Raw genomic sequence first — 26,362 nt, 5'->3', positions numbered from 1 at the left:
CCCATGCTTTCTCAACTATTTGTCGTAAAGTGAAGATCTGATCCTGACAGCCTCTATTTGGCCTGAATCCAGCTTGTTCTTCACCAAGCTTTGTTTCCACAATTCTTCTCAACCGTTTCTCAAGTATACTTGTATAGATCATGCCAGGAACACTCAGTAGGGAAATACCTCTGTAATTCTCACATTCAGTTTTATTTCCCTTTTTATATGGGTACTATTAGAGCTCTACTCCAATCATCGGGAATTCGTCCCTCTGTCCAGGCTTTCTGAACTATGCAGTGCAGCCATTGTAAGACTTTTATACCACCATACTTCAGCATTTCTGGTCGAATATCATCTACTCCTGCTGCCTTTCCACATTTCAAGCCTTTGATGGCTTTTTCTACTTCAAGTATAGATATGTATTCCTGACTGTATGCCTGTTGAGTGTTTTTGTACCACTGTGCTATCACTGCTTATTTCATTTAGCAACTTTTCGAAGTAATTCAAGGATTACTCCATACTTCAAGGATATCTTTTTCTCCTGTTTTCATGTCACCTTTATCATCTCTAACTCCTTTTACAGCACTCTTTCCTCCATTTCTAAGCTTCTTCAACAACCTCCAGAATATCTTACCACCTTCTTGATATTTATTTTCTATGTTCTTGCCAAAGTCCTCCCATGAATTCTGTTTAGCTAGTTTTACACAATGTTTCGCTTTCTTACATTTGTCTCTGTATTCTCTAAGAGCAAAAGCTGACTTATTTGCCAGGAACTTTTGATATGTTTTCTTCTTTTCTAACTCCTTTTACAGCACTCTTTCCTCCATTTCTAAGCTTCTTCAACAACCTCCAGAATATCTTACCACCTTCTTGATATTTATTTTCTATGTTCTTGCCAAAGTCCTCCCATGAATTCTGTTTAGCTAGTTTTACACAATGTTTCGCTTTCTTACATTTGTCTCTGTATTCTCTAAGAGCAAAAGCTGACTTATTTGCCAGGAACTTTTGATATGTTTTCTTCTTTTCCTTCACTGCCTCTTTAACTTCCTGTGTCCACCATGGAGTTCTGATTTTTCTATCCTTGCAGACAACCTCACCACATGCCTCTCTGGCTGAATCGATCAAGGTTTTCTTCAAGGCTTGCCACTGAATCTCCAAGGTTTGGTTCCTGTTCTCACACTCTTTCATTTTTTCTTCAATAATCTTTGTGTATTTTAGTCTACAGTTCACATCTGAGAGCTGCTCAACTTTTATTCGCTTTAAAACTTTCTTACATGTTATTCTTTTCAATATGAAATTCAATTTTATCCTGCTCAAGAATAAATAGTGATCGCTTCCAATTTCAAATCCTCTGTACACTCTAGTGTCCTACACCAGGGAGAAAACATCACTATCAACAATAACATAGTCAATGAGACTTTTCTTATTCCTTGCCTCTTCTCTCCATGTGAATTTGTGCACATTTTTATGTTGGAACATGGTGTTAGTAATAACCAGTCCATGTCTTGAGCAGAAATCCAACAGGTATTTGCCATTATATTGGGACTGTAAATAGGGATATATAAGAATCGCCAAAAAGATCACATTACAGAAGTTGACACAATATGCTTGAAGATTTGGTCTGACAACATCAATGTGGCATATGATTCCTTCTAATGGATAAACAATTCTGACAGCAGTGGATCATACTTGATATTGGGGTGTCTATAAGATTTTGTGGCAACAAATCCAATTCTTCCGCCAGGGCAAAGTTTAGCTCATCAAGTGACCAAGATGATAGTTGTTGGCATACAATATGACATCCAAGGGGGTCCCACACATATTCAGATGTAAGTCTGGTAATCATGCTGGCCATGGCAGTCATTGGATATCTTCATTTTCAAGATACTCCTCTACCACTTGCAGAAGTAGTGGAGCAGATACATGAAGGAAGTATAGCCATTAATCATTATTCCTCTGCACACAAGATGCCTCCAACATGAGTGTCCCCTTCTCTGTTGGAGGGGATGGTACCACATTCCTCGTTCTCTCCAGATCGAGCAATGTCTAGAATCTGTTTGTGGGCTAAAACAGAACTCATCTAAGAACAGAACTGTACTCTATTTGTCAGGGCTCCAAGTCACATGTTCATGGCATCAGTTTCAACAAGCTCTGAGATGGTTAATGGGATACAAACTACTGGTTTTCTAGCATAGAGTCCACTCAAACTGAGTCATCTTAACACAGTCTGGTTGAAATGTTTTCACATGTGGCTGCATTAACTTCATGAGACAGTTAGTGACAGGATGTCATAGGGTTCCATCTTGCTGTTACAGCAACATTCCATATTTCTGGTTGATGTAGCTCTAGGACAACCTTGACCAGCTTTTCTTGTAATGGTTCCTGTCTTCTGAAACTACATCCATCGTGACACTTCATGGCAGCCAACGTGCCACCTTATGCTGCTACTGCCTAGCTTCAATTCATCCAACAGCCCACCATCTCAAAGAATCATCTAAACAATGATTTGCTACCCTGTACTGAAGATGTGGCTAACCCACTGAGCAAGCCAAAAAAGAGAATAAAGTGATGGAGTTGCAACCTGTTATTATAGGCATGAGTAATTTGCATTGTGTGCAGATCTATTGAATGGTAGATCAATTTCTATTGGATACTTGGAATTTTTATGCCAGATTGTTTATTATATCAAATATTCACCTTCAGAGACACTGTTAAAAATAAAATTCATATTATGTTCATATTAGTGACTGTTCAACCAATCAGTGATAATGGCTCACAGTATGTTTCTGCTTACACTTTTTCTACTGTTTTCTGCTGTTCCACTCTGGCATCTATCATCCCTCTGCTTTCTGTTAAACATAATCACATGGACAGCAGTCATTCAATATTCATTCCATATACCTCTATTATCAGGAACAGCTTCCCTTATTAATATCCCCAAACACTACAGCCTTAAAGTATTCAAAAAGAATAATAAATTCTTCTCTATCTCTCTGCCCACACATGCACAATAACATGTTGTAGGTCTGTAATTTCTTATGTGAGAAATCAATATTATTATTATTCAGCACCTCCGTGGAGTCAAAGACTCATCATGAAAGGCCCATCTTAAGCAACACAAAGTCTATCATACCATTCTTTGAACTCGATCAATGTTCATGCTCCCACTACACTATGAGGAAATGCATTCCATGGTCCAACCATCCTCCATGCAAAAAAAGCCACTTCTCACTCTCTTACTCACTACTTTGATTTGTGTAACTTTCGAGGATGGTCTCTTCTCCTTGCCTCTTTTTGTTATACCATACAAAAGAACTTCTCAGTGTCAAATCTGTAACTACCTCTTAACAGTTTAATTGTCTCAATTATATCACATATCTACCAAACTCTACATTCATCATGCCCTCAGTCTATCTCCATATCTAACACTGTGCAGTCCTCATATCATTTTTGTTATCCACCTTTGCTCTCTCTCCAAGGTTAATTGATCTCCTTCAAATCTGATAACAATAATCCATGTATGGTCTGCACAGGGCTTTATACAATGGAATCATCACTCTTCTATCTCTGCTGGTCAGCATCCTTCTCAGTATTGCAGCAATCATTTGGGTTACCTTCCCCACCTTTGGAATATGTCCCTTAAACTTCAAGTTTCTATCAGTCATCACTCCAAGGTCCCTTAGCTCCTCCACTTCTCCTAGCACAGTTTCTCCAACAGAGGGTGCAGCCTTCCATCAATGAATCCCAAACTTCAAGACCCCATTCACTTGCCCATCTGTCCAGCTTATTCAAATCCTCCTGAAGCTACCACATCAGCACTATTACTAATAACCCTTCCTAGCTTCACATCATCTGCAAACAACTGAATATCTTCCTGCAATCCATTGACAATGTCATTGATATAAAGGTTAAAGGAAAAAAGTCTTTTTCCTTTAACCTTTATAGTCTAGTTTTATCTCCATCTGATTAGGTGCACGGTATCCAAAGGATGGTCAGCAAGGCCAAACTGGCCATAGTCATGTTGGCACATGTGTTTCTTGTGTTCATCAAGGCAGATGTCAGCAGATCTCCTAGTATGACCATAATATAAGTTGCAAGAACACAGAACCTTGTAAAAACCTAGAACAGAGGGGGGAGGGAGTGGAAAGCAGATAAGGGCAGTGAGCTTCATATGAGATTTGAAGGAATTATTAAGCTTGTGTTTAATTATTTTTCTGTGCTGTATTCATTCCATTATGCTTAACTATGAGCAGGAAAGTGTCAGATCTTTCAAAATAGTTATTACAGGATTAATTTAGCAGGATTATTAAAGAATTAGCTATCAGAATGCTAATATGCCTAAAAGATAGAGATGAATAAGATGGAAGTCTCGAAGCTATTGCAACAGCTGGATCCAAACACAACAGTGGGATTGGATGGAATATGCAAGAGTTAGCATCATCTAATTTGGCTATTCAACTTGAGTCCCAATATAAGCACAGTTCCTAAAAGATTAGGATAGAGTCAAGTCAGAAGAAACCAGTCATAAAACAATCAGTATCTCTCAAATGGCAATTAAAGTGGTGCAGAGACCAATTAGGATCTGCATCCAGAGGCAATAGTACTTTAATCCTCTATAAAGAAACAGATGGCCTTGTTAAAGACAGGTCTTGCTTTAGCAATTTGTTCATGTTTTGTCCAGAGCAGAGTACCAGGGTTTTGTACATAGACCATTGTTATTTAACTTGTATATTAATGATATTGAAATTGGTATGATAGTAAGACAATTATTTGCTGATGATGCACAGTTAGAAAAGGTGATAAGGGAAATTACCTATACAAAATCCTTGCAGCCTGATCTGAACAAACTGGTTCTGTGAACAAAGGAAGAAAATGAATGTTAGCTCAATGTTGCTAAGTGCAAGATTATGTAATTTGGACTGAGGACACTGCAGGCAGAGTGTTATATTAATGGTAATTTGCCACAAATAGTCAATGAAGCTAGAACCCCAGGGATGATGGTAGACAGAGTTAAATTTTAGGGGGGGTCACATTGCTAAGTCACACTAGATAACTGCAATGTTGAGAAGAATAGTAACTTGTAGAAATAATGAGGAAACGACTGTTCCACTGTACAAGGCTTTGATAAAATCACATCAATGACTACCACGCTTGGATGTGGTTATACCTGGATTTAGAGGAAACAACTGAAAGATTGGATGGTGAGGAATCACAGTGATATTGGATCTATGGAAACGTGCATATGAAGATACACTGGGGAATGTAGTCTTCACAGTTTGAATAACAGATAGAGGAGACATGATAGAAACAAATACATTGGTAAGAGAGTCTTACAGTATAAACACAAGTGAAGTTTTACAGCACTTGGCAGGTGAAGAAAGAACTTGGATTCATCCCTGGAAAAGGAGTAAGGATTGTTGGGATGCATGCGAGATCCAGGTTCTTCATATAGCACATAGTGAGTGTATAAAATGGGCTACCAGTGGATGTTGTAGGTGCATCTTCAATGAATGTTTTCATAGAGACAACAGGTATTTAGACATGGCCTGGAAAAGGACTTCCCTCAATGCATTCTCAATCCATGGAGGATGCTTGTATTATAATAATAATTACATCTAGCAATAATTATATTTACAAAAACCAACTTTGCTTGGCCTTAATAGGATTTTAATCCTAATATGTAAAGATAGGATGGACTAGATTATTATTATTTGGGTACTTTTATACTCAGGATTCATCAAACAAGACTCATTTTAGCTCACACAACACCTATTATACTTCTTAAATTTAGTTCCTGCATCACCATTTGCCATAAAAGAAATCTGCTCTTATGAAAAGTCAGAAAAACAAAGACCAAAATGTCTTCCACAAGAGACATTTTGGTTGTGTTGTGGATAAAGGTTTGTTAAGGTTAAGATGTTTCCCCTCTATTATATAGATATGCTATTTCAACATTGAAGGACTCCAAAACAAACACAACCAAACTGTAAAGAGTGGGTACTTGTTTTTATCATTAAGGAGTCTCCCAAATAGCCAATGCTGATTACACTTGTTGGCATCATGTAGCAGTCTCAAAATAAAAATGATTTAATAGGAAGTACTTTGGCAAATACTATCAAATTTACCAGAAGGTTTCCTGGTTGACAGATATATCTGGAATATGTATATAAGAAAAGCCAAGTGGTCCCTAAGATCTCATGATTACAACCTGAAACTAGTTCATTCAGAAATTGACCAAAATAGTTGGGGGATAAAGAAGTAATTGTTTTAGAATGCAACTTGTTAAAAGCGTTAATGCTTTCTGAAAGAATACACTGTACTAAGCATTTCATTCCATTAGCTGATAGTGAAAAATGTCAAGCTCTAGTCCTGTAAATCAGTAACTTGGTTCCATCTTACAGTGTTTAAATTACAAATATAAATCAGCCTGTGACTCATTCATGCTGCCTTTGGGAACAGTAACTCATTTAATTTAACCACTACTTTCTGTACTTCACATGTTAAATGACTACCTGTTTTCCCTGAATTGTTCAAGAAATTTCAATCAAAGAAATTCTATTAAAAACTCTAGTTGTCATATTTTTTTACTCAAGCTACAGTTGTACATGAATATAAATACACTAACTACAGATGAAGACATCAGTGTATGATGACTTTTAGAATTCATAATTATCTACATATCAAATATTATAATTTTTAATTCTATTTTGTCAAATAACATAGTTGTCAAACTAGGCTACAGTTTGATAAAATTTTATGTATTTGAGATATTTCACAAGCAGACCTAGTTGTGAAATATCTTCACAACTAAGGTTATTTGTATATACAAATAACCTTAGTTGTGAAGAGTATTTGAGTTCATGTCAAATTACTCTTTGTATCCCATTAATAGCACACTCTCTTCTAAGAAACATATAATGCCATGCATTATGGTAAAAGTTAGTCTAACTTTTATTGAGGACACCCATCTGTGAAAGCTAGATCTGTGGTACTTGGAGCTAACTCAATGGCAGAAATCATATTTCCAGACACAAACAGCAGAATGGTGTAAATCACATGGTAAAGTATAATTTACTATCTGTCCTAGCAAAAAACTTCTATAACTATCTCTAAACCAAAATATTTGCAATAATATAGCAATACACTATTTTTCTATAAGTATATGAAACAGAACTTCTACTACCAAGTTAGTTCTGAGCATCTGAGCACCAAGGATCAAAACTGGTCTGGATAATGATGTACCATAATTATTATGGTGAGAATCATTACCAAAATGCATTCTGTTCATTCATCTGCTCCATTAGAGTCCAGATACTTGAGCCCTTTTATGATGTAGTAAATCTCATTGTAAAGAACTTATTGCCTTTATTGAACTGTTACAAGTTTATGTCTAAATGATGATATATTATTATTATTCATGACACCTCCAAGGAGTCCAAAGACTCATCGCGGGAGGACACCTATTGTACAACTCTCCGTCTCCTCCACTACACTGATCCTCTACTACCAATCATCTACATCAGCGCCATCCACTGCCCACCACCACAGCTAGTATTTTTTGTCTGTAAATTATGTGTATTCTGAAGGGCTGATTTGTCTGTACGCAGGATGAAAAACCTGAGTTTCCAGGAGAAAAAACCATGCTACCTCCATAAATCCTCCATATGAGATCCTAACATTTTCACAGCACTTTATTCCTACTTTATACATTTCTGTATTCTTAACTAGAATGTATAGCAATTTCAAGTGCAGAGTCATTCCTTTTAAACAACCACCATATAATTTTGAATACTGTTAAGGTTGCCATATTCACATTTCAACAGAAAGACATCATCACCAAGTCTCATTAAACACGTTTCAAGTAATCTTAATCATTATTACTAACATATATATATATAGAAAAGTAAGATTTCCTACAATGTATTTATATGAAAATCTGTTATTTATATACATAGCAATCAATGATATCCCATACCATGAAAGGTGTCTGCACTATAGATTAAATAAACCAGGTACTCAGCTCTAGAGACAAAAATAGATGCTCAGGTTCACAACATAGAAGATGAAGACATTATTATACCATGCAGCTATTTTTAGTGCTTAGTATGACATTTTCACAGTACTTTATTCCTACTTTATACATTTCTGTATTCTTAACTAGAATGTATAGCAATTTCAAGTGCAGACTCATTCCTTTTAAACAACCACCATTTAGCCATAACTACCTACTACTATTATCTTAGCGCTGTGAAAATTGCTTGCAACAGCAATAGTAGTTTAGATTTTTGCATTTCAGAGACAATACCTCATTAAGAATCCATTATATATTTTTGACATGCAAAGTACTTTATTTTTAATTATTCTAAAAATGTTTAGTCTTACACAAACAACATTTTTCAGCATTTTACAGATATTCTTTAACAACAATCAAAGATTTTGCAAGTGAATTACACAATGCACAAGATTTCACATAATCCACTGCAATCTTGTAATGTAACATCCTTACAACTGCTTGGTTGATCAACTGTATCATCAGTTTCTCTTCAGCTACATTAATTTTAAGCATATGCCAAAGGTTTTTCTTTTGGGTTTAGGTCAGGTGAAGTGAGTCCATAACATGTTCACTGATATTGTTCTATCATCTGACAGCATTGCTACTATGTGAAGATGCATTATCATGTTGAAAAATTTGATTAAACCTATGGCCTATTAGTTGGGGAATGGAAGTGCTATCCAATTAACCAAATCTAATTAACCAAATTTATCTAATCTGGTTAGAAGAAAATTAGAAGTGAGCAGATGGCATCAATAGCAAAACCACATTAAAAAATGAAGATACCAGAATTAATCAAAGATGGAACAGTAACTTAAATTGAATGGGAGATGATCAGTAAAATATGGGTTTAAGACAAAAATAGAAAACGATCCAAATGAAAAACATATAGGTGGGATGATGATGATGTTCAGCATGCTTTAGAACAGAGGTCGGCAACGCGGTGCCATGGTGCCCTCAGAGAAATTATTGTAAACTGCTTTGGAGCTCACAGCAGTAATTTTGCAGCATAGATCGCAGTATATCTGAGAGATACATTCATTACTAGTATGTGCTAAAATGCAAGAAAGCATAAAGAAAAAATACTACAAATATAATACATGATGGTACAAATTAAGTGAATATTGAATCCAACATTATTTTATAGCCGAATATAGAAACTACAAGAGTTTCGTGCCAAATATATAGAAACTAAAAGTTTCGGCACATGCAAGCATAAGTAGTGCCTTATGGGCAACTCATAGTAAAGGTGGAGCAAGTTCCAGATCTCTTTTCTTAGTATTTTCCATAAATGTAAAGCACATCTTGCAGAGGCCAGCAACCTTTTTAATATGAAGAGCACATTATAAAATTTGAAAATTACGGAGGGCTCATGACACAGGCTTAGAAATTCTATGATTAGTTATTTTTAAGAAAAATGATATTTCAAATTTTAACATTATTTTATTTACCTCCCTTTTACAGTATATTTTTGTCACATATGAATGAATATAAAATACCATAAAAAAATAAAAATAAAAAATGAATACAAAAAGAATATTCATGTTAACAATTAACATGTATCTCTCAGATCAGATGCGAGCGCCTTGCTTTATCAATCATAATGGCAAATGTATTTGTTTATTATGCAATAGTGTGGCTATTTCTAAAAAAAGTAATATAGAAAGACATTTCAAAACCATTCATGTGAATTGTAATTTTAAGTTTAACTATTTAAATCAGGAGGAGTCAGCAATGCAGCACCCGCGAACTTCATGGTGCCCTTCACATTAAAAAGGTTGCCGACCACTGCTTTAGAAGATCAACATATAAGAACTGATCAAATCGGAGTCCGACCTGGAAAAAGTTGATCAGAAACTAGTCACAATGTTAGCATTAATCAATCAAAATACAGTACCCCCCCCGAGTTACATAAGTAATGGGTTCCGTAAACCTTTACGTAACTCGAATTTTACGTAAGTCGAATTTGTAAATTGCTTAAGTGTAACTTTGTAAGAAACTGCAATATTTATTATTATATGTATGTATATATACAGATATGTACAGTATATTATTTACATAGGGGTAAATATTCGGGGTCGTCTGAGTTGTCATCTTGACATTGTTGTGAGCGGCATCTCACAAACATGTCTAGAGTAGATTGTGTGGTCACACGCTTTTTGTCATCATAGATGGCCTTGCAGCTAGACATATCGGAATGGATACGGCGGCTAACATTCTCAAAACTGCGTTATCAGGTTAATAGCCTCGGCTAGTCCCTTTGTTGTAAATTTCTTAACGTCTGGAGTTAGCGGTTCAATCAGCATAGCATTTTCTTTGGAATTTCGGAATGCCTTCAACTGAATAAGGTCATAATTAATAAGCTCTTCATCGTGACTCAAAAGAAGCTCGTTAACATCAACAAATTTAGTTTAATCTTTTATCTAAGTGTGAGCAAACAAAGTTTGCGCCTGAAAGTATCTTCAGGACTGGGGTAAGGTGGTACAACACCGGGCAACTCGTTGCAAAGGTGGAGCAAGCTAACATTACTCCTATCTCAGTATTTCTCATAATGCAAAACACATCTCCTTGAGGATATGTATAAAGTTATGCATTAAGGGAAGGGCCACCTACCCAGACTAGTTTCGACCTTTATTGAGGTCTCTTCAGTGGGAGCCAGGCCCAAGTGGGGATACCAGGCAGAAGCATTAGCAAGGTCATCTCTACCTATAGAAGTTGCCAAACGGTGTGCCACCTTTTTATTAAATTACTCTGGATTTAGAGAAAAATGTTGAAAGTTTATTTTTCACTTGGTTAGACTATAATAAATTTAGTTTAATCCTTTATCCAAGTGTGAGCAAACAAAGTTTGCGCCTGAAAGCATCTTCAGGACTGGGGTAAGGTGGTACAACACCGGGCAACTCGTTGCAAAGGTGGAGCGAGCTAACATCACTCCTATCTCAGTATCTCCCATAATGCAAAATACATCTCCTTGCGAATATGTATAAAGTTATGCATTAAGGGAAGGGCCACTACCCAGACTAGTTTTGACCTTTATTGAGGTCTCTTCAGTGGGAGCCAGGCCCAAGAGGAGATACCAAGCAGAAGCATTAGCAAGGTCATCTCTACTTATAGGAGCCTGGCCCTTGATCCATAGGTTGCAACAGTGCGGTGGTTCTAGGAGGCAGGTTAATAACTTTTACGTCAGAATGAAAGTCATCCAACTCTTCTGGGTGGCTGGGGGCATTGTCCAGGAGGAGAAGCACTTTAAATGGGATTCTTTTCTTGGCCCAATATTCCTTCACCTGGGGAATGAAGTGGTTATTGAACAAGTCTGCGAACAGCACATGTATAATCCAAGCCTTGGTATTGGATTTCCAGATTATGGGCAGCTTACTCCGGTCAATGTTCTTAAAGGCCCGCAGTCTCTGGGAATAGAATACTGTAAGCGGTTTAAGTTTCAAGTCCCCTGAAGTGTTGCCGCCAATCATAACATTGATCCGATCTTTTGCGACCTTGAATGCAGGCGTAGATTTTTCCTCTTTTGCAATAAATGTCCGTGTTGGCATCCTCTTCCAAAAAAACAGAGCCATTTTGTCAACATTAAATATTTGCTCAGGCAAATAATCCCCCTCCTCAATTATTTCTGCCAAAAATTCGGGAAATTTACTTGCCATGTCTGTATCTGCACTTGCTGCCTCACCCATGACTTTGATGCTGTGTAGATTTGTATGCTTCTTGAATCGTTTGAACCCTCCAGCACTAGCTTTAAATGCACTCACTGTGTCATTAATGCCGGCCACTCTTGTAAATCTTTATGTAAAGACCTAGCCTTCTCCTGGATAATCAGAAAACTGAACAGTATCTGCTTCTGTGTCAGATCCTCGATCCAGTAAGACAATTTCTCCATCTCTGAAATCAGGTCCAGCCTCTTCTTGGTAATGATTGTGCCCTTCAACGTTACCGCACCTTTCATGCTTTCAACAATGCGAACTTTATCCTTCACTACCGTATTCACTGTCAAAATAGGTCGATTTATATCACAAGCTATTGTTGATATAATTTTCCCGTCTTCATACATACGAATTATTTTCAACTTTTCTTCTAAAGTAATTGCAAACCTGTTTTTTAGATTTATTACCAGTGCATTCAGTTTTGCATTTCGAATCCGTTTTAAGGGTAAATAAATAATGAACACTAAAGTTGTTTATTTAATGTTTGTTTATTGATAAACAAGTGACTAAACTAACCACACGAGGCCGTAACACGCAGAATGAGGCTGTTTACGCGTGAGGCCGTAAACACTTCCTCCTTTTACGGAGTCTTTATTTCTAATTGGTTGGTAGGTTTCAGTTTGAATGTTAGGGCTTTTGTGCACTTGTCCTCTGCTGCTCTCAGCGTTTACCGGTACCCTGTCACTGCCTGTTACTATTAGTTACATTTGCTGTGAATGCCGAGTCTAGTTAACATTATGTCGTTGCATACTGCAATGGATGTCAAAGATGCAAAAGCATGTTCATACGTGCTAGTAGTTGTAATTTTTGAGATTTATTACGTAACTGCGAATTTACGTAAGTCGAGGGGGGTTACTGTACTTGGCACAGTCCATGATTGTATGCACTAGAAAATGATGAAAAAAATCATTTAGGCACTGATTTAAATTATGTCTGTAAATTGTACAGACCAACCAGTATAACTGTCTGTCAATTAAATTGTATGCACTCACTCACTGGTCTGCCTGTTTTGAGAAATAAAAACCACATCAGTTTTAGTATGAAACCAAAAAAAAAAAAAACAGTTAAAGGTTCCTTATATCTTCAAAGCACAGTGTGCATGTTTTGCTTTTATTTCTGAATATTGCGAATATAATACAATATGCTCAATAAACAGTGTTTATACAATACTGTATAATTTAATTTCAATCAAGTAAGTAATCTAAGATTTCACTTTTATTTCCATCAAGTTAGTAAAATTTCAATACTGGTTATTACTAACCATCATTCATGCTCTCCCATTTATATGACAAGTAAGTGGGAGAAACCTATATACTGAAAACAGAAAATACATTTTTTCCCCGGATAAGAGTTCCTTTGTCTTCCTTTTGTCACATGATTATGATATAATATAACATAAAAATAATATATGATATAATAAAGAAAATTTATGCTTTAAATATTTGTTCCTAACTATCATTAGATGAAAAAAAATCAAGAAACTGAAATAAACGTATATAAATACAGAGTGTGTGTGCAACCAGTTATTTATTGCAATGCCCTCTTATAAATTTAGGTTTCCTGAAGCCTCTAACAGGAATTTCACTGTAATTTTTTTGATGCCTTTCCCAACAAAGTTTAATTAGAAATCTTGTATTAAAATGATTTATCAAATGAGAAGAAAAATGTAATGAGGGAAAACAAAAATCTAATGGATAATTACAAGAAATTAATAATATAACATATAAAGAAGATACACAGGGTGAGACAAAGGTACCAAGATAATTCAGTACTAGACTATAAAAATAAATTAAGGAAATATGTTGGAAAGGTCAATAAACAAAAAAGATAATATAATAGAGAAATAGGTTCAAGGAATTTTTTGTGATAAATATAAGAAAAGTGATTACGTAACGGATTTAGAAAACACCTTCGAGCAGTGGATGAAAGAATGGCTAGGGAATAAAATGAAATAAGTATTTGATTGATAGGTGTGAAAGGGGTGATATAATTGAGACACACATTACTGAGGGGTTTTTACAAGATTAATTCAGGGGAAATTTTTCAGTCTGATGGTTAGAGAACTAGGGGATATACATGGAAACCAAGTAAGAGTATAGTTGGCAAGGATGTTAGAACTAGTTTTTTTTTTTTGCTTGGAGAGTAGCGAATGAGTTCAAAGCAAAGTATGATAGATACTGTGCAAATGTTGGATAGTTCTTTCAATGATGATGCCTCCCTCGATGAGCCCATAGCAACAATAAAGAGAGAGGTGGAGAGCAGTTGCTTGAGGAATATAAAACTTAAGCTAGGAAAGTGACAATAGTGAGGAAGGCAAAGTTGGAATAGGAGAGGAATTAGCGAAGACTAGCAGTGCAATCCAATGAGAATCCCAAAGAATTCTTTCATTACCTGGACAGTAGAAGGAAGAATGATTGTGGACAAATGATCTTGTTAGATGGAAATAGTAGAGTGACTAATTTAGATGACAAAGTAGAACTGTTTAATTATCACTTTACTGAGATCTTTCTTCCTGGTAAAGAAGATTTTATTCATTCAGGGATGTGGAGGTTTAGAGATTTAAATGAATGTATTTCAAATATTAAGCACTCTGCATGTCAATACGGCATCGGGACTGAAGGGGTTTTCACCACGTTTTTAAGGGAATGTGCAAAATAACTGGCAGTGACCTGGCTGTTTAAATTTTTGCAAATAGAAAAGTCCCTGAGAGTGGAAGGAAGATAACTGCTGTTTTGTTGGTTAAAAAAAAAAAAAAAAGACAAACCTTATAAACTTAGAGCTGTAGATACTTGTCTAGAGAAGGCTTTTATAAACATCCATGCTCAAGGTGAAATTCCAACCCACAACTTGTTGGTTGGAGAGCAGGTATGCTATCCACTCAGCCAACCTGTAAGTGCAATTCATAAGGGTAATAATGATAAAGCAGAAGGATCAATCTATACACTAGTTCATATTTCTTCTGTGGTTTATGAGATTAGGTCGAAATTAGTAAAAGATATACAGAATTAGCCAGGTGAGGATAATATTATCTAAGGGCTAGCATGGATTTGGTAAGGGACTCATTTCATGTAATCTGAATGCCTTTTATAATAAAGTAACAAAAAAAAAGGCATATATACTGCCATTTTTCTGGATTTTTCAGTCATGTGACAAAATGTCATGCTAGGTTGATATTTAAGTTGCAACGTGGATTTTGATGTCAGACTGGATTAGAAACTGGTTTCTAACAAATATCAAACAGTTGTGTATAGTGAAGCAATGTCAGAAAGAAAGAGATTCCGTTGCTCGGTCAGTATAGACAAATTCATTTGGTCGGAAAGACCTGGGTTCAATTCCCATCTGTGATGTGAGGAACTTCATCTAGTCTCTTTTGATGAAAAGCGAGTTAGCCCATCATCATACAGAGGCAGAGGTTTTTTTCACCCAGAAACTCGAGCTTTTTGTCCCCCAGAACAGGCAAACCGGCCCCGTGAACATACATGGATTACAGCCAGGAATACTTAAGACCCATCGATAGGCCTCATTCGTCATCTATGCCAGTTCTGAGTCCGGATAAAATTAGGGGAATTGAGATGGTGCCTTACCACCCCATAAAAGGGTCTCAAAGTCATTGTATTATCATATGAAATAAATCAGAAAGAAGTAACATCATAAGAAGGATTCCACATGACTCAGGAGTGGGACCTTTACCACTCAACCTTTATGTCGATGAATTAGTGCCTAGTGATATGAAGCTGGAGAGAGTTAGTATTGAAGCTGTGGACTTTCAGGGGATCTTGAATAAACTAGAAAGCGGGGGCAAATGAATTTGGATATTGATTTAATGCAATTATCATTATCGGATTTCCATGGGGTCCAAAGACACTGTGGAAGGTACTTCTGTCACATACATCAAAAGAAGGTGCATTCACTTTGCCTTCTCTCTCTCTCTACTTATCAAACTTTAAGGTATTGAATTCCAATCACTCACCATGAAACAACCTGCTTATCAATCCAGCGCTCACAACCTTTTTATACAGCATCCAGGGGTGGCCTCTTGTTCTCTTCTACATTAATCTGGTAATAACCCCTTACCAACATATATGTCTGTATCATATCCTCATTCCTCCTCCTATCCACAAGACTCTGAAATTTGCATTTTCTCGACCTATATTTATACTCAACATTCCAGCAACCACCTTAAGTCAATCAACTCTGGCTCCTTTCCAACATCTTGTCACCCTTTTAAAAACCATGTGACCAAATCTGTGCATGGTCTATATGTTCAGTTCAAGGCTTTATACAATGGAATCATAATTTTCATACTTCTAAATGCGTGTCCACCGCATTGCTAACAGAATCCACTGTGCTGTCCTCACAATTTTAGTAATGTCCCCCCTTGCCATAAATTTTAAGTCGTTATCCACCATCCCCTCTTCCTGCATCCATCTTTGTTTTCCAAATTGTATAACTATAATGCTTTGCAACACTGAACTGTCAACCCAACTTATTTGCTCTACTCTTCAGTTCTTCCTAACTCTGCATCATCTGCAAAAAAGTGCACATTACCATTCATACCTTTCCCAATCATTACTATGGCTGTATAACATTGCATGTTATACAGCAGTGGTTCCAACACAGACCTCTGGGGCACACTGCTGGTACTTTGATCTTCTGGAGTATTGCTCCCCCCTCCATACACAATTGGCTGACCCCTATCGGCTAGCAAATTCAGTGCACTAATTATTACCCAATCCCATCTGTTCCAATTTAATTATCAACATGTCATGTGGAAAATACATTTACACTTGGGCTCGCTGATAGTTTTTTCGCATGAAACGCTATGGATTTCGATCTGAGTTTCGTACCCGGCTATAAAAACATAAAGGGATTTACTATCCCCCTTTCTATTAACATATTCGCCGGTAAAATAGCCTTTCGGCTTATTAAATTAGTAATTAACAATAAATATAGGAGTACGTCACTTCGGCAATTCGATAGTAGAGGTATGTAAGTTCGTGTTCACTTAAAACTTTGATATTCCAGGTCTACCTACTCACTGATGAGACTTCAAAAAAGGTTGAAACCGGTCTGGGTAGTGACCTCTTCTCATAATGTAAAACAATATATATATATATACACATCTCTTAGGAGCTGAGTTTTACATATGAGAGAATATTAAAGTTAGTGACGGAGCTTGCTCCACCTTTGCATGGTGGTTGCCATGGTGTTGTACTACCCAAGTGATCATTTACACTTGGGCTCGCCGATAGTTTTTTTGGCATGAAACTCTATGGATTTCGATTTGAGTTTCGTACCCGGCTATAAAAACATAAAGGGATTTACTATCCCCCTTTCTATTAACATATTCGCCGGTAAAATAGCCTTTTGGCTTATTAAATTAGTAATGAAATATCTTTATGAACCGCTCATTTAATATATCAACTATATCCTCCAGAGTGGTTATCCTTCTACCATTGTCAATTAAATGAAAGATCTTGAATTTTTCTACAAATGACAGGCTGTTCAATTGGTGGTAAAGCTATACTGGGGAAGAATGAGATCTTCGAGTGATGGTTGATAGCAATATGAAATTCAGAAGACATACTGAGACCATGAAGACATTCCAGAGGACTGCTGCAATACTGAGAAGGATACTGACCAGAAAGAAGAATTCTGGTAGATAGGCTTATACATTGGTTACTTATAACTATTATTTTTTTGTAAACAAATTATACTAAAAATGTGGAGTCATTAATTATAAAAACGTTAATTAATACTAAGCATTAATCCTCAGATCTTTAGCCCAATGGTCAAGACTACCACTAGGGTGTTCCTCTTAGGACTCTAGGCCCAATTTTGGTCGACTTTCTTCAACCTCATTTGCCTAGTGTTAGTGCCTGCATGCACATATCATTTTTTTTTTTTTGAGATTTCTGATGATTGCAATGTAACATCGCCAAAATAATTAAATTTTTTAATTAATATTTGAGTATATGTTATTTCCCAAAAAATTATATTACTTTCTTCTTCTTTCCTTAATTCTCGTGGAAAGGCTTAGACATTGGTTATACATTCTTACTAAATAGCTTAAGGAAATTACAACGTACAATAGAATATACATTAAAACAAATTTTAATACACTTCCAATATTTCGGCAACGTCACGTTGCCATTTTCACAGGAACTTAAAAAACAAGACACATGCACAACAAACAGTAAATGAGGATGAAGCAGGAAGCTATTCTTTCTCCTAGAAGTCCTGATGGTGCCCCCTAGCAGGCAACATTGGTATTCTTGGCCACCTGGGCTGAAGGTCTTCTGATGTAAGTTTCCCAAATTTGGGGCAGTCTCGTGCAACCAAATTTATTGAGGTTTGGATTGTTTCTTAGGGCTGAGGCTGATTCCATGAATAGCCTTTCATATTTGAATTTACTAAGGTGTATTATCGTGGCTTTCTTCCACCGTATTCTGGTATCCAGCGCATAGTCTGCAAGACCAGAGTGACTGTATTGGTGAAACCGGATGTAGTCCTTGTGTTCTGAAATTCTGATATTAGCTGTCCTGCCTGTTTGACCAAAGTAGGACAGCTTACAGCTGTAAGGGACCTGGTATACACCAAGTAGGTCTAGGGGGGGGGAGGTTGGTCTTTAGTGGAGCAGATAAGGGATGCCAATTTTTTATATGGTCTGTAACAAGAAGTTAAGTCATGTTTTTTTAGGATTTTTGTAATTTTTTTCCGAGGTGCCACGGACATAGGGAATGGTGATGGATTTAAAGTAATCCTTGTTGCGAAGGGGGGGGGGGGGGATTGTGGTTTCTTGGTTTCAATATTTTTTTATTTTTGGGGGGGGGGGGGTAGCCATTGGCTGAGAAAGTGTTGAGAATGGAGTTTAGTTCTGTGGCATTGTCATTTGAATAGATAAGTTTAGCCCTGGTGTGTAGTGTCTTAATGACTCCATATTGTTGTGAGGGGGTGGTGGGATTGTTGGTGAATGCTGCCTGTATGGGTGGGTTTTCTATGAACTGAGAAAACCAAGGTTCCATCAGGCTGGCAGGTGACTAGTGTGTCTAAGAAAGGAAGGCAGTTGTTTTTTTTTCCTCTTCCAGGGTAAACTTGATTCTGGGTGTAGGTTGTTTAAGTGTGTTAGAAAAGGAGAGGAAGAGGAAAAAAACAACTGCCTTCCTTTCTTAGACACACTAGTCACCAGCCAGCCTGATGGAACCTTGGTTTTCTCAGTTTATAGAAAACCCACCCATATAGGCAGATACGTTCACGAACAATTCCCCCCCCACACACAACAATATGGAGTCATTAAGACACTACACAACAGGGCTAAACTTATCTGTTCAAATGACAATGCCCTAACCACAGAACTAAACCGCATTCTCAACACTTTCTTAGTCAATGGCTACCCCCCCCCCAAAAAAAAATCCACAAAATATTGAAACCAATAAACCACAACCCTCCCCCTTCACAACAAGGATTACTCTAAATCCATCACCATTCCCTATATCCGTGGTACCTCAGAAAAAAATTACAAAAATCCTAAAAAAACATGACTTAACTTCTTGTTACAGACCACCATATAAAAAAATTGGCATCCCTTATCCACTCCAGTAAAGACCAACCTCCTCCCCCCTAGACCTACCTGGTATATATCAGGTCCCTTGCAGCTGTAAGCTGTCTTACTTTGGCCAAACAGACAGGACAGCGGCCAGGAATACCAACATTGCCCGCTAGGGGGCAACATCAGGACTTTTAAGAGAAAGAATAGCTTCCTGCTTCATCCTCATTTACTGTTTGTTGTGCTTGCATGCACGTGTCTTGTTTCTTGAGTTCCTGTGAAAATGGTGAAATATTGGAAGTGTATTAAAATTTATTTTAATGTATATTCTATTGTACGCATTGTAATTTCCTTAAGCTATTTAGTAAGAATGATATTACTTTATTATTTCCAAAAAAAAGTTTTATTATTATTATTAATAATGTATGGGTACTTCCATGGAGTCCGAAGACTCATCGAGGGAGTTGTATAAAATCCGGATTAGTCTGCATCTGATTACTGCACTCTGTATATATGTAAATATGGCCAGATATTTAAAGATGATGAAGTAATCTTGAAGAGCGTAAAAAAAAGGAAAAGCCGTTAGCGAAAAATGATACGTACGGATGATTAAATGCATGGAAACTGCAGTTTGGCAGATAGAAAAATGGGTAATCAGTGATAGATTTAAGCTACTGAGTGATTAGGATCAACACTGGAAAGATTTTTCTTATGGTTGAACAAGAAGTAACAGGGACATATGGCTGCCCTTGGAAATTGGAAAAGAAAGTGTTAAGTGAAAGTGAAAATAGTAATAGTATTACTATAGCCTGTATGAGAGAGGGGGAAATGGAAAAGTTATCTGTGATGCATACCACCCTTGTCAAAAGTGCCTCCAACTTCTGTTTGTTGTGAATTTCCCTTACAGGTGAATTCACCTTTATTTGCCACTGATTACACCAATGATTACAATGTCAAAAACATTAACAAATTAGTTGTTCTTCCTGTCTGCTCACATCCCTCTCAACACACAGACTAAAGTAATGCTATTACTATTCCCAATATCTGGGCACCTCAGAAAAAATAGCCACAACTCTAAAGAAATATAATCTCTGCACTTCTTTCAAAACTCGTCTGAAGTTGGCTGCCGTTATCAATTCTCCTAAGGACCTCCTCTCTTTGTTCCAGGCATTTATAAATTCTTGTTCTTGCAAATTATTAGGTAACCAAAAAAGTTTGTGAAGTTTTTCATAATAAAATTAAATAAGTGCAGAAATTTTCAAAAAAGTTTTATTCATCAAAATAAGCACCTTCACAATCTACAACTCTTTCCCAACAACATACAAGTTTATAAATTCCACTTTTATAAAATATTTCGTCTTTAAAAGTAATAAACCCACCAACCTCCACTTCAATCTCTGTTTTATTGCAGAACTGTCTATTTCGCATGCAATTGTCTAGCACCAAAAAAAGGGATATCACTTGGAAAAATGTCAGGAGAATATGGAAGATGAGATAGTATCTCCCATCCTAAAGCACAAATCTTCTCATGGGTAAGTTTTGCAGTATGATGTTTTGCATTGTCCTGTAAGAATAGCACTTTCTTCCAATTAACTAGTCTTGGCTGTTTCTGAAGTAACGCATCCTGCACAGGCTTGAGTTGCATCAAGAGTAGACCTCAGCTGTAATTGTTTGGCCACCACACTCAAAGCATAGTCTTCTGGGGATGAAGCAGTACCTTTGACAGAACTGGATCATTTAATGACAACCAATGATAAGTTTACTTCCTGTTAGAGTACCATTTTTCATTACAAGTGAGCAAGTTATCCAAAAAATGGCTTGTTTTTATGATGCGAAAGAAGTGAAGAACAAATTGATAGTCTTTGAAGTTTATTGTCATCTGATAATATATGTGGGACCCATTTGTTTAGCTTCCATGCTTTTCTCAGTTGAAGCAAGTGTAAACAAATTATTTCACCGCTCACGTTAAACAGCGGTGAAAGTTCTTGACATGTTAATCTTGAATTATTTTCAACAGCAGCATGTAATTCCTCATTATCAATAATGGAGAGTCTTCCTGAGGGTGGTGCATCTTCAAGTGATTCATCATCAGAAACAAATATTTTAAACCATTTCTGTGCAGTAAGTTGTGCTATGCATCTTTTCCAAATGCCACACATCTTATGGGACGGTTCTGAAGTCTTCAAACAGAGTTTAATTCATAAAGCAAACAAGCCCGATTATACCAGGTTCAACTGACATTTTAAAAGGGTTCAAAGTTACAAAAAAAGAGTATACACCAAGTTAGAGTGCACCAGTTGACTGATGCATATCTGTGCCTTATGACACACATAAAATATTGAGTTTTGCAAACCACTACAATATAAAACAACTCATTGCAGTGGACTCTACTGAAAACTATGCAAACTTTTTTTGGGGGGAGGGGGGCTATCTGATATCTTACTATGGTCAAACTGAGAGATCTGCCTAGAAGAACACAAGAAATACATCCACTCCATAACTACAGTCAATCAGGTCTAGATAACCATGCCTAGGATACCTTGCACAAAATCAAATGAAAACACTACTATGTTTCACTGCAACAAATATAAACTTGAAAGACTCCTCTTAATAATCAGCAGCAGATTTGAAAACCCAACCTAAAATTACTAAATACAGTTGTCTTGAACTTCCCAGGATTTGGGAAACTTTAAATTCTTAAAGGCCTTCTGCCCAACAGCATCCATAAAGGACACCCCTCAGTTAAACTAAAGCTTAAGGCTTTTAGTCTAATAATTGGCATATTGTTTTGCATGCTTTTGTGTGCTTTTACAATTTTAAGATTGTATAACTGATGATATCTATAACAGAGATGATATACAGGATTTGTTAAACTCATGTTTCAATGTTTTGCTGTGCTGTTTTCATTCCATTAAATTTAATATGTTTTCATTCCATTAAATTTAATAATGAGTTTAAACTAACACATAAAAACAAACTGATGCCAAATTCAGATCATACCAAACTAAAATTAACAGATGATTATACTGAAATTGTGAAGGACTATATTTACCTTGGTCAATTAGTTAGTTTTTAGGGATAAATAAGTAGAAGAATCATACAAGGAAACAAAGCATTTTGGTTGTATAATTGTTATTATTATTATTATTCCTGATACCTCCAAGGAGTCCGAAGACTCATCGTGGGAGGACACCAACAACTGTCTCTACACCTAACCTCTACTACGAATCATCTCCATCAACACCATCTACCGCCCACCTCCAACACCACCACAACTAGTAATTTTTGTCTGTAAATTGCGTGTGTTCTGAAGGGCCGATTTGTATGTATGCGGGATGAAAAAACCAGAGTTTCCAGGAGAAAAAACCCTGCTACCTCCATATGAGATCGGCTAACTCACCTTCGATTGAAATCGACCAGATAAAGATTCCTCCCGTCGCGACGAGAATCGAACTTAGGCCTATTTCAATCGAAGGGCGCAATGTACCGTCGTTCTTCCAATTGCGCTACGGAGGCCAAATAAAGATTACTTGGTAGGAGATTTACCTGTATATCTAAAAAGAAGGCTCTTTAATATATGCATTATTCCAGTGTCTACCTATGGAAGTGAGACATGAGCAACAACTAAAAAACAAGATAAGCTGCATGTGGCCCAAAGATCCTTGGGAGAGAAGAATGCTCCACATAACAAAAAGGGATAGAATAAGAAATACTAATTATAGCGATGACTGAAGTAGAAGATATTGTAAAGCATGTAAGTGGAGATGGGTGGCCATATTAGTGGACTACCAGATGAAAGGTGGTCAAAATGAGTCTTTTGACTCCATGGAGGCCTGAATAATAATAATAATAATAAAAATTAAGCACTGAATGAATACCAAAAGAAGGAATGATTATCAAAGAAAAAGTAGAGGAATAATCTATAGACTTGACATGAGATGATGGACATTGGCTAAAAAGACAGAAGTGGAAAGTTAATGGGGAGGCTTATATCCGGCAGTTGATGGAAAATGGCTAAAGAAAATGACAAGAGGATATCTATATAAAACTGTCATCCTACATAATTCTTGTATTAAATTACAATCATTTTTAGTAACACAAATGTATTTTATTGTATGGAAGTGAATTATAGACAACAGAAACTGGAGAAATGAAATTTCTACAAAGGACAGCAGTGTACTCTCTGAGACAAAAAAAAAAAAAAAAAAAAAAAAAGAAGCACAGAAATGTAAAGAACTAAAAATAGATTCAGTGTTGGACAAAGTATATGAATACTGAAAGAAGTGGATCAAACATACTGAAAAAATACACAGCCCCAAAAAGAGATACTCTGATACTACCCAATTAGAGGACACAGAAGTCAGGGACAACCAAGGAAAAGATGAAATGAGACCAGAACATTGGGCCTAAATCCCTCAAAATATGATAACAAATGCATTTTAAAAATTAAAGAATTTATGAAACATCTATAATGAAATTTAAGAATTACTTGTGTACTGCAAGTAGAAAATAAATTATTCATTTGCAAATTATTAAAAATGAATAAACTCACAAAAACTGATTAATGAGATCAAGATGCATTCCTGATAAGGCTATATCTCTGTCATGAGGCATTTATTTTATTTTCATTTATTATTTTATTATTTTTTTTTTAATATCTATTGCTATCATACTGTTTATGCATTTGATACTTTTACCACTCAAGTTTTTGATATATACATATATGAAACCAGAAATAATATCAAGATTTAAAAACACTCATGAATCTTCTTTACTTAAAGAACTGTAGTATAGTATAAACTTTCTCTTGATTCTGCTATACACAAATGTTTTTAATAAATAAAACAATAACTCTATAGCTAATATACCCAACAAAAATACTAATGTTTCTAAACTTTTTCGTTTAATTCAAAAGAATGAACTAATGGATAATAAATTCATTTCATAACCAATTCCAAGTATCAAAATAATAATGAGAAAACATGCTGGCAATTATCTCATGATCATGATAGATATACTTTTTTTTGTTGTTGTTGTTTTCTTTAATGACTAAGTTAACAGGATACATGATATGAACCCATATATTTTTTTATTTCCGTGTCATTTTTGGCAGCATATTACTGATTCTATTTTAAAACATACAATTTTTTTTTTTTTTGAAAAGTGAAACCAACAAAGCAGAAACGTTTAGTCATCCCTGACCCAATTCTTTATTTTTTATATAAAACTAATTTTGATTATTAAGAAACCAAGTGACTGATAATTTAAAGTTATGTCTTTCCTTTTTGGACGTTGCACTTTAGTATTTACCATATGCTTGACTATCATATGTGGTTTTAGAGCATCAGCATCACAATGAATGTATGCCAAGCACGCATATTTTCATGCAAGCATATTTATTTTGATAGAATTTGTTGCAATTTATCATATGGATAAATGTGTAGGATTAAGAAAGGAAACACTGTTTACTATTTTGATGGCATTATTCCATCGACTTATGTGGAAAAGGTTCGCAATGTGAATAACCTCTACACTTCAACATACGCAAGTACTCAGAATCCCAATTGCCTATAACTAACATACGAATATAAAAAATGAAAAAAAAAAACTAAATAAAATGAAAATCGCGAAAAAACACCTTCGTGAGTGATTTACAGGTGCTCTAAGTAAAAACAGGCCAACGCCATTCAGAATCAACTTCGGATCCTTATAACTTTCATGCATAATATCCTAGTAAAGAAAGCTAAAGTACATTAATTGTGATAATTTTATCAACTTTTAAAAAGCTTTGCGAAATAATTTCTCATCTGAGGACAGTGACATGTCATCAAGTGTGCAAGTTAACAAAACTTTATTCTGCTTTGTTTCGTGATCTAGATTTCATAAATTACTGACAAATGTTGACCACCAAGAATTTAGTTTTGCGATGACTATTTTCTGCCACTGATATCACAGCATAAATTAAGCCATTGCGATTTTTGCTAATGGGCATAGATTTCGAGTTTCCCACCTTAAAGAAAGAATTACCGACGATATTAAAACTTATTAGTCCTAACACAAAACTAGCGACGCTAAGCGTCGTCTCTATTTACCAGTGAGATATTCGATCACCGCTGCCATGTACACAGGCGCTCCCGCTCCGATGCGCTGGTGATGAGTACCGTTCCGCAGGTATCGATGCATCCTTCCGACTGGAAACAACACACCAGCTTTCGCTGACCTAGAAGTTGCCTTACTCCTCTTCTTTCCACCTCTTGCTGACATTATGAGCACTTAAGGTTGCAGTCTTACAGCTGCCAATTATTCCCAAGAAATGAAACCACCTTGAATATTTGTTCACTTTGTTAATCACAGACTTTAGAAAACACTTCCAGACATAGAGGACCACACCGCTTGAGAACCGGACGGACGCACACGTCGCTGTTCAGTTTACCGGTAGTACTTCCGATTTACGTCTGGTGGCAAGTCTAACATAACATTATACTGTCATAAATTCACTCTGAAGTTTATAATACAGTTTCCAAATTTATACTTGTGTATGAATTAGGAAACTACTAATTAAACTTCTAATGCTTTAAATTTAGATGGTTTAAACAATTTCACACTTTCCCCCTTGTATTTGTTAGTATTTGCCTGATTGATCTGGTATTATAAATTCTCATATTAGTATTTTCATAAAACTTTTTCACTACCTTTCCCGATCTTGTGTCAAAGTAAGCCTTTTCAGTACGAGAGAGAGAGAGATGTAATGATAGCACAGGCATTGTTGGAACAGGTTGTGGTTTTTTTTGGGGGGGGGGGGATAAGGAGAGATTATTTAGATTTTTTGAGGGGGCGATGAACACTTATTAGCGTTTTATTTATTTTGCTTCTATTGATAATATTCTTCAAATTTTTTCAGTAACGTGATTTTTATGTTTATACATGTTGTCATTTTAAAATTATATACACAAGTTTCCTTTTTTCTTTTTTTTTTTACCCCCCAGCTATTTAACTGTATATTTGGATGTACTGTATATCTGAATGCTAGGTCTGGCTGGGAAAAACATTATAGAGTCCATTACAGGA

The 26,362-nt window shown here is 36.1% G+C and overlaps 1 protein-coding gene across 1 annotated transcript in view; it reads right to left on the bottom strand.

Annotated features, from left to right (window-relative positions):
* LOC150099522 (core histone macro-H2A.1-like) overlaps positions 1 to 25,671 on the bottom strand; it is a 138,271-nt gene extending 112,600 nt beyond the window's left edge. Inside the window, 1 exon segment of the mRNA XM_090403370.1 lies at positions 25,387 to 25,671. Within this exon segment, the coding sequence (XP_090259496.1) occupies positions 25,387 to 25,558 (172 nt within the window). The 5' untranslated portion in view covers positions 25,559 to 25,671.
* Positions 25,672 to 26,362: the final 691 nt, after the last annotated feature.

Source organism: Typopeltis vanoorti, chromosome 14, assembly GCF_054136105.1.
Source record: "Typopeltis vanoorti isolate ZY-2024b chromosome 14, IOZ_Tvanoo_1.0, whole genome shotgun sequence".
Lineage (NCBI taxonomy): Eukaryota > Metazoa > Arthropoda > Arachnida > Uropygi > Thelyphonidae > Typopeltis > Typopeltis vanoorti.
Note: the sequence above shows the minus strand (reverse complement) of the source record. Positions and strands in the feature narration are given on the sequence as shown.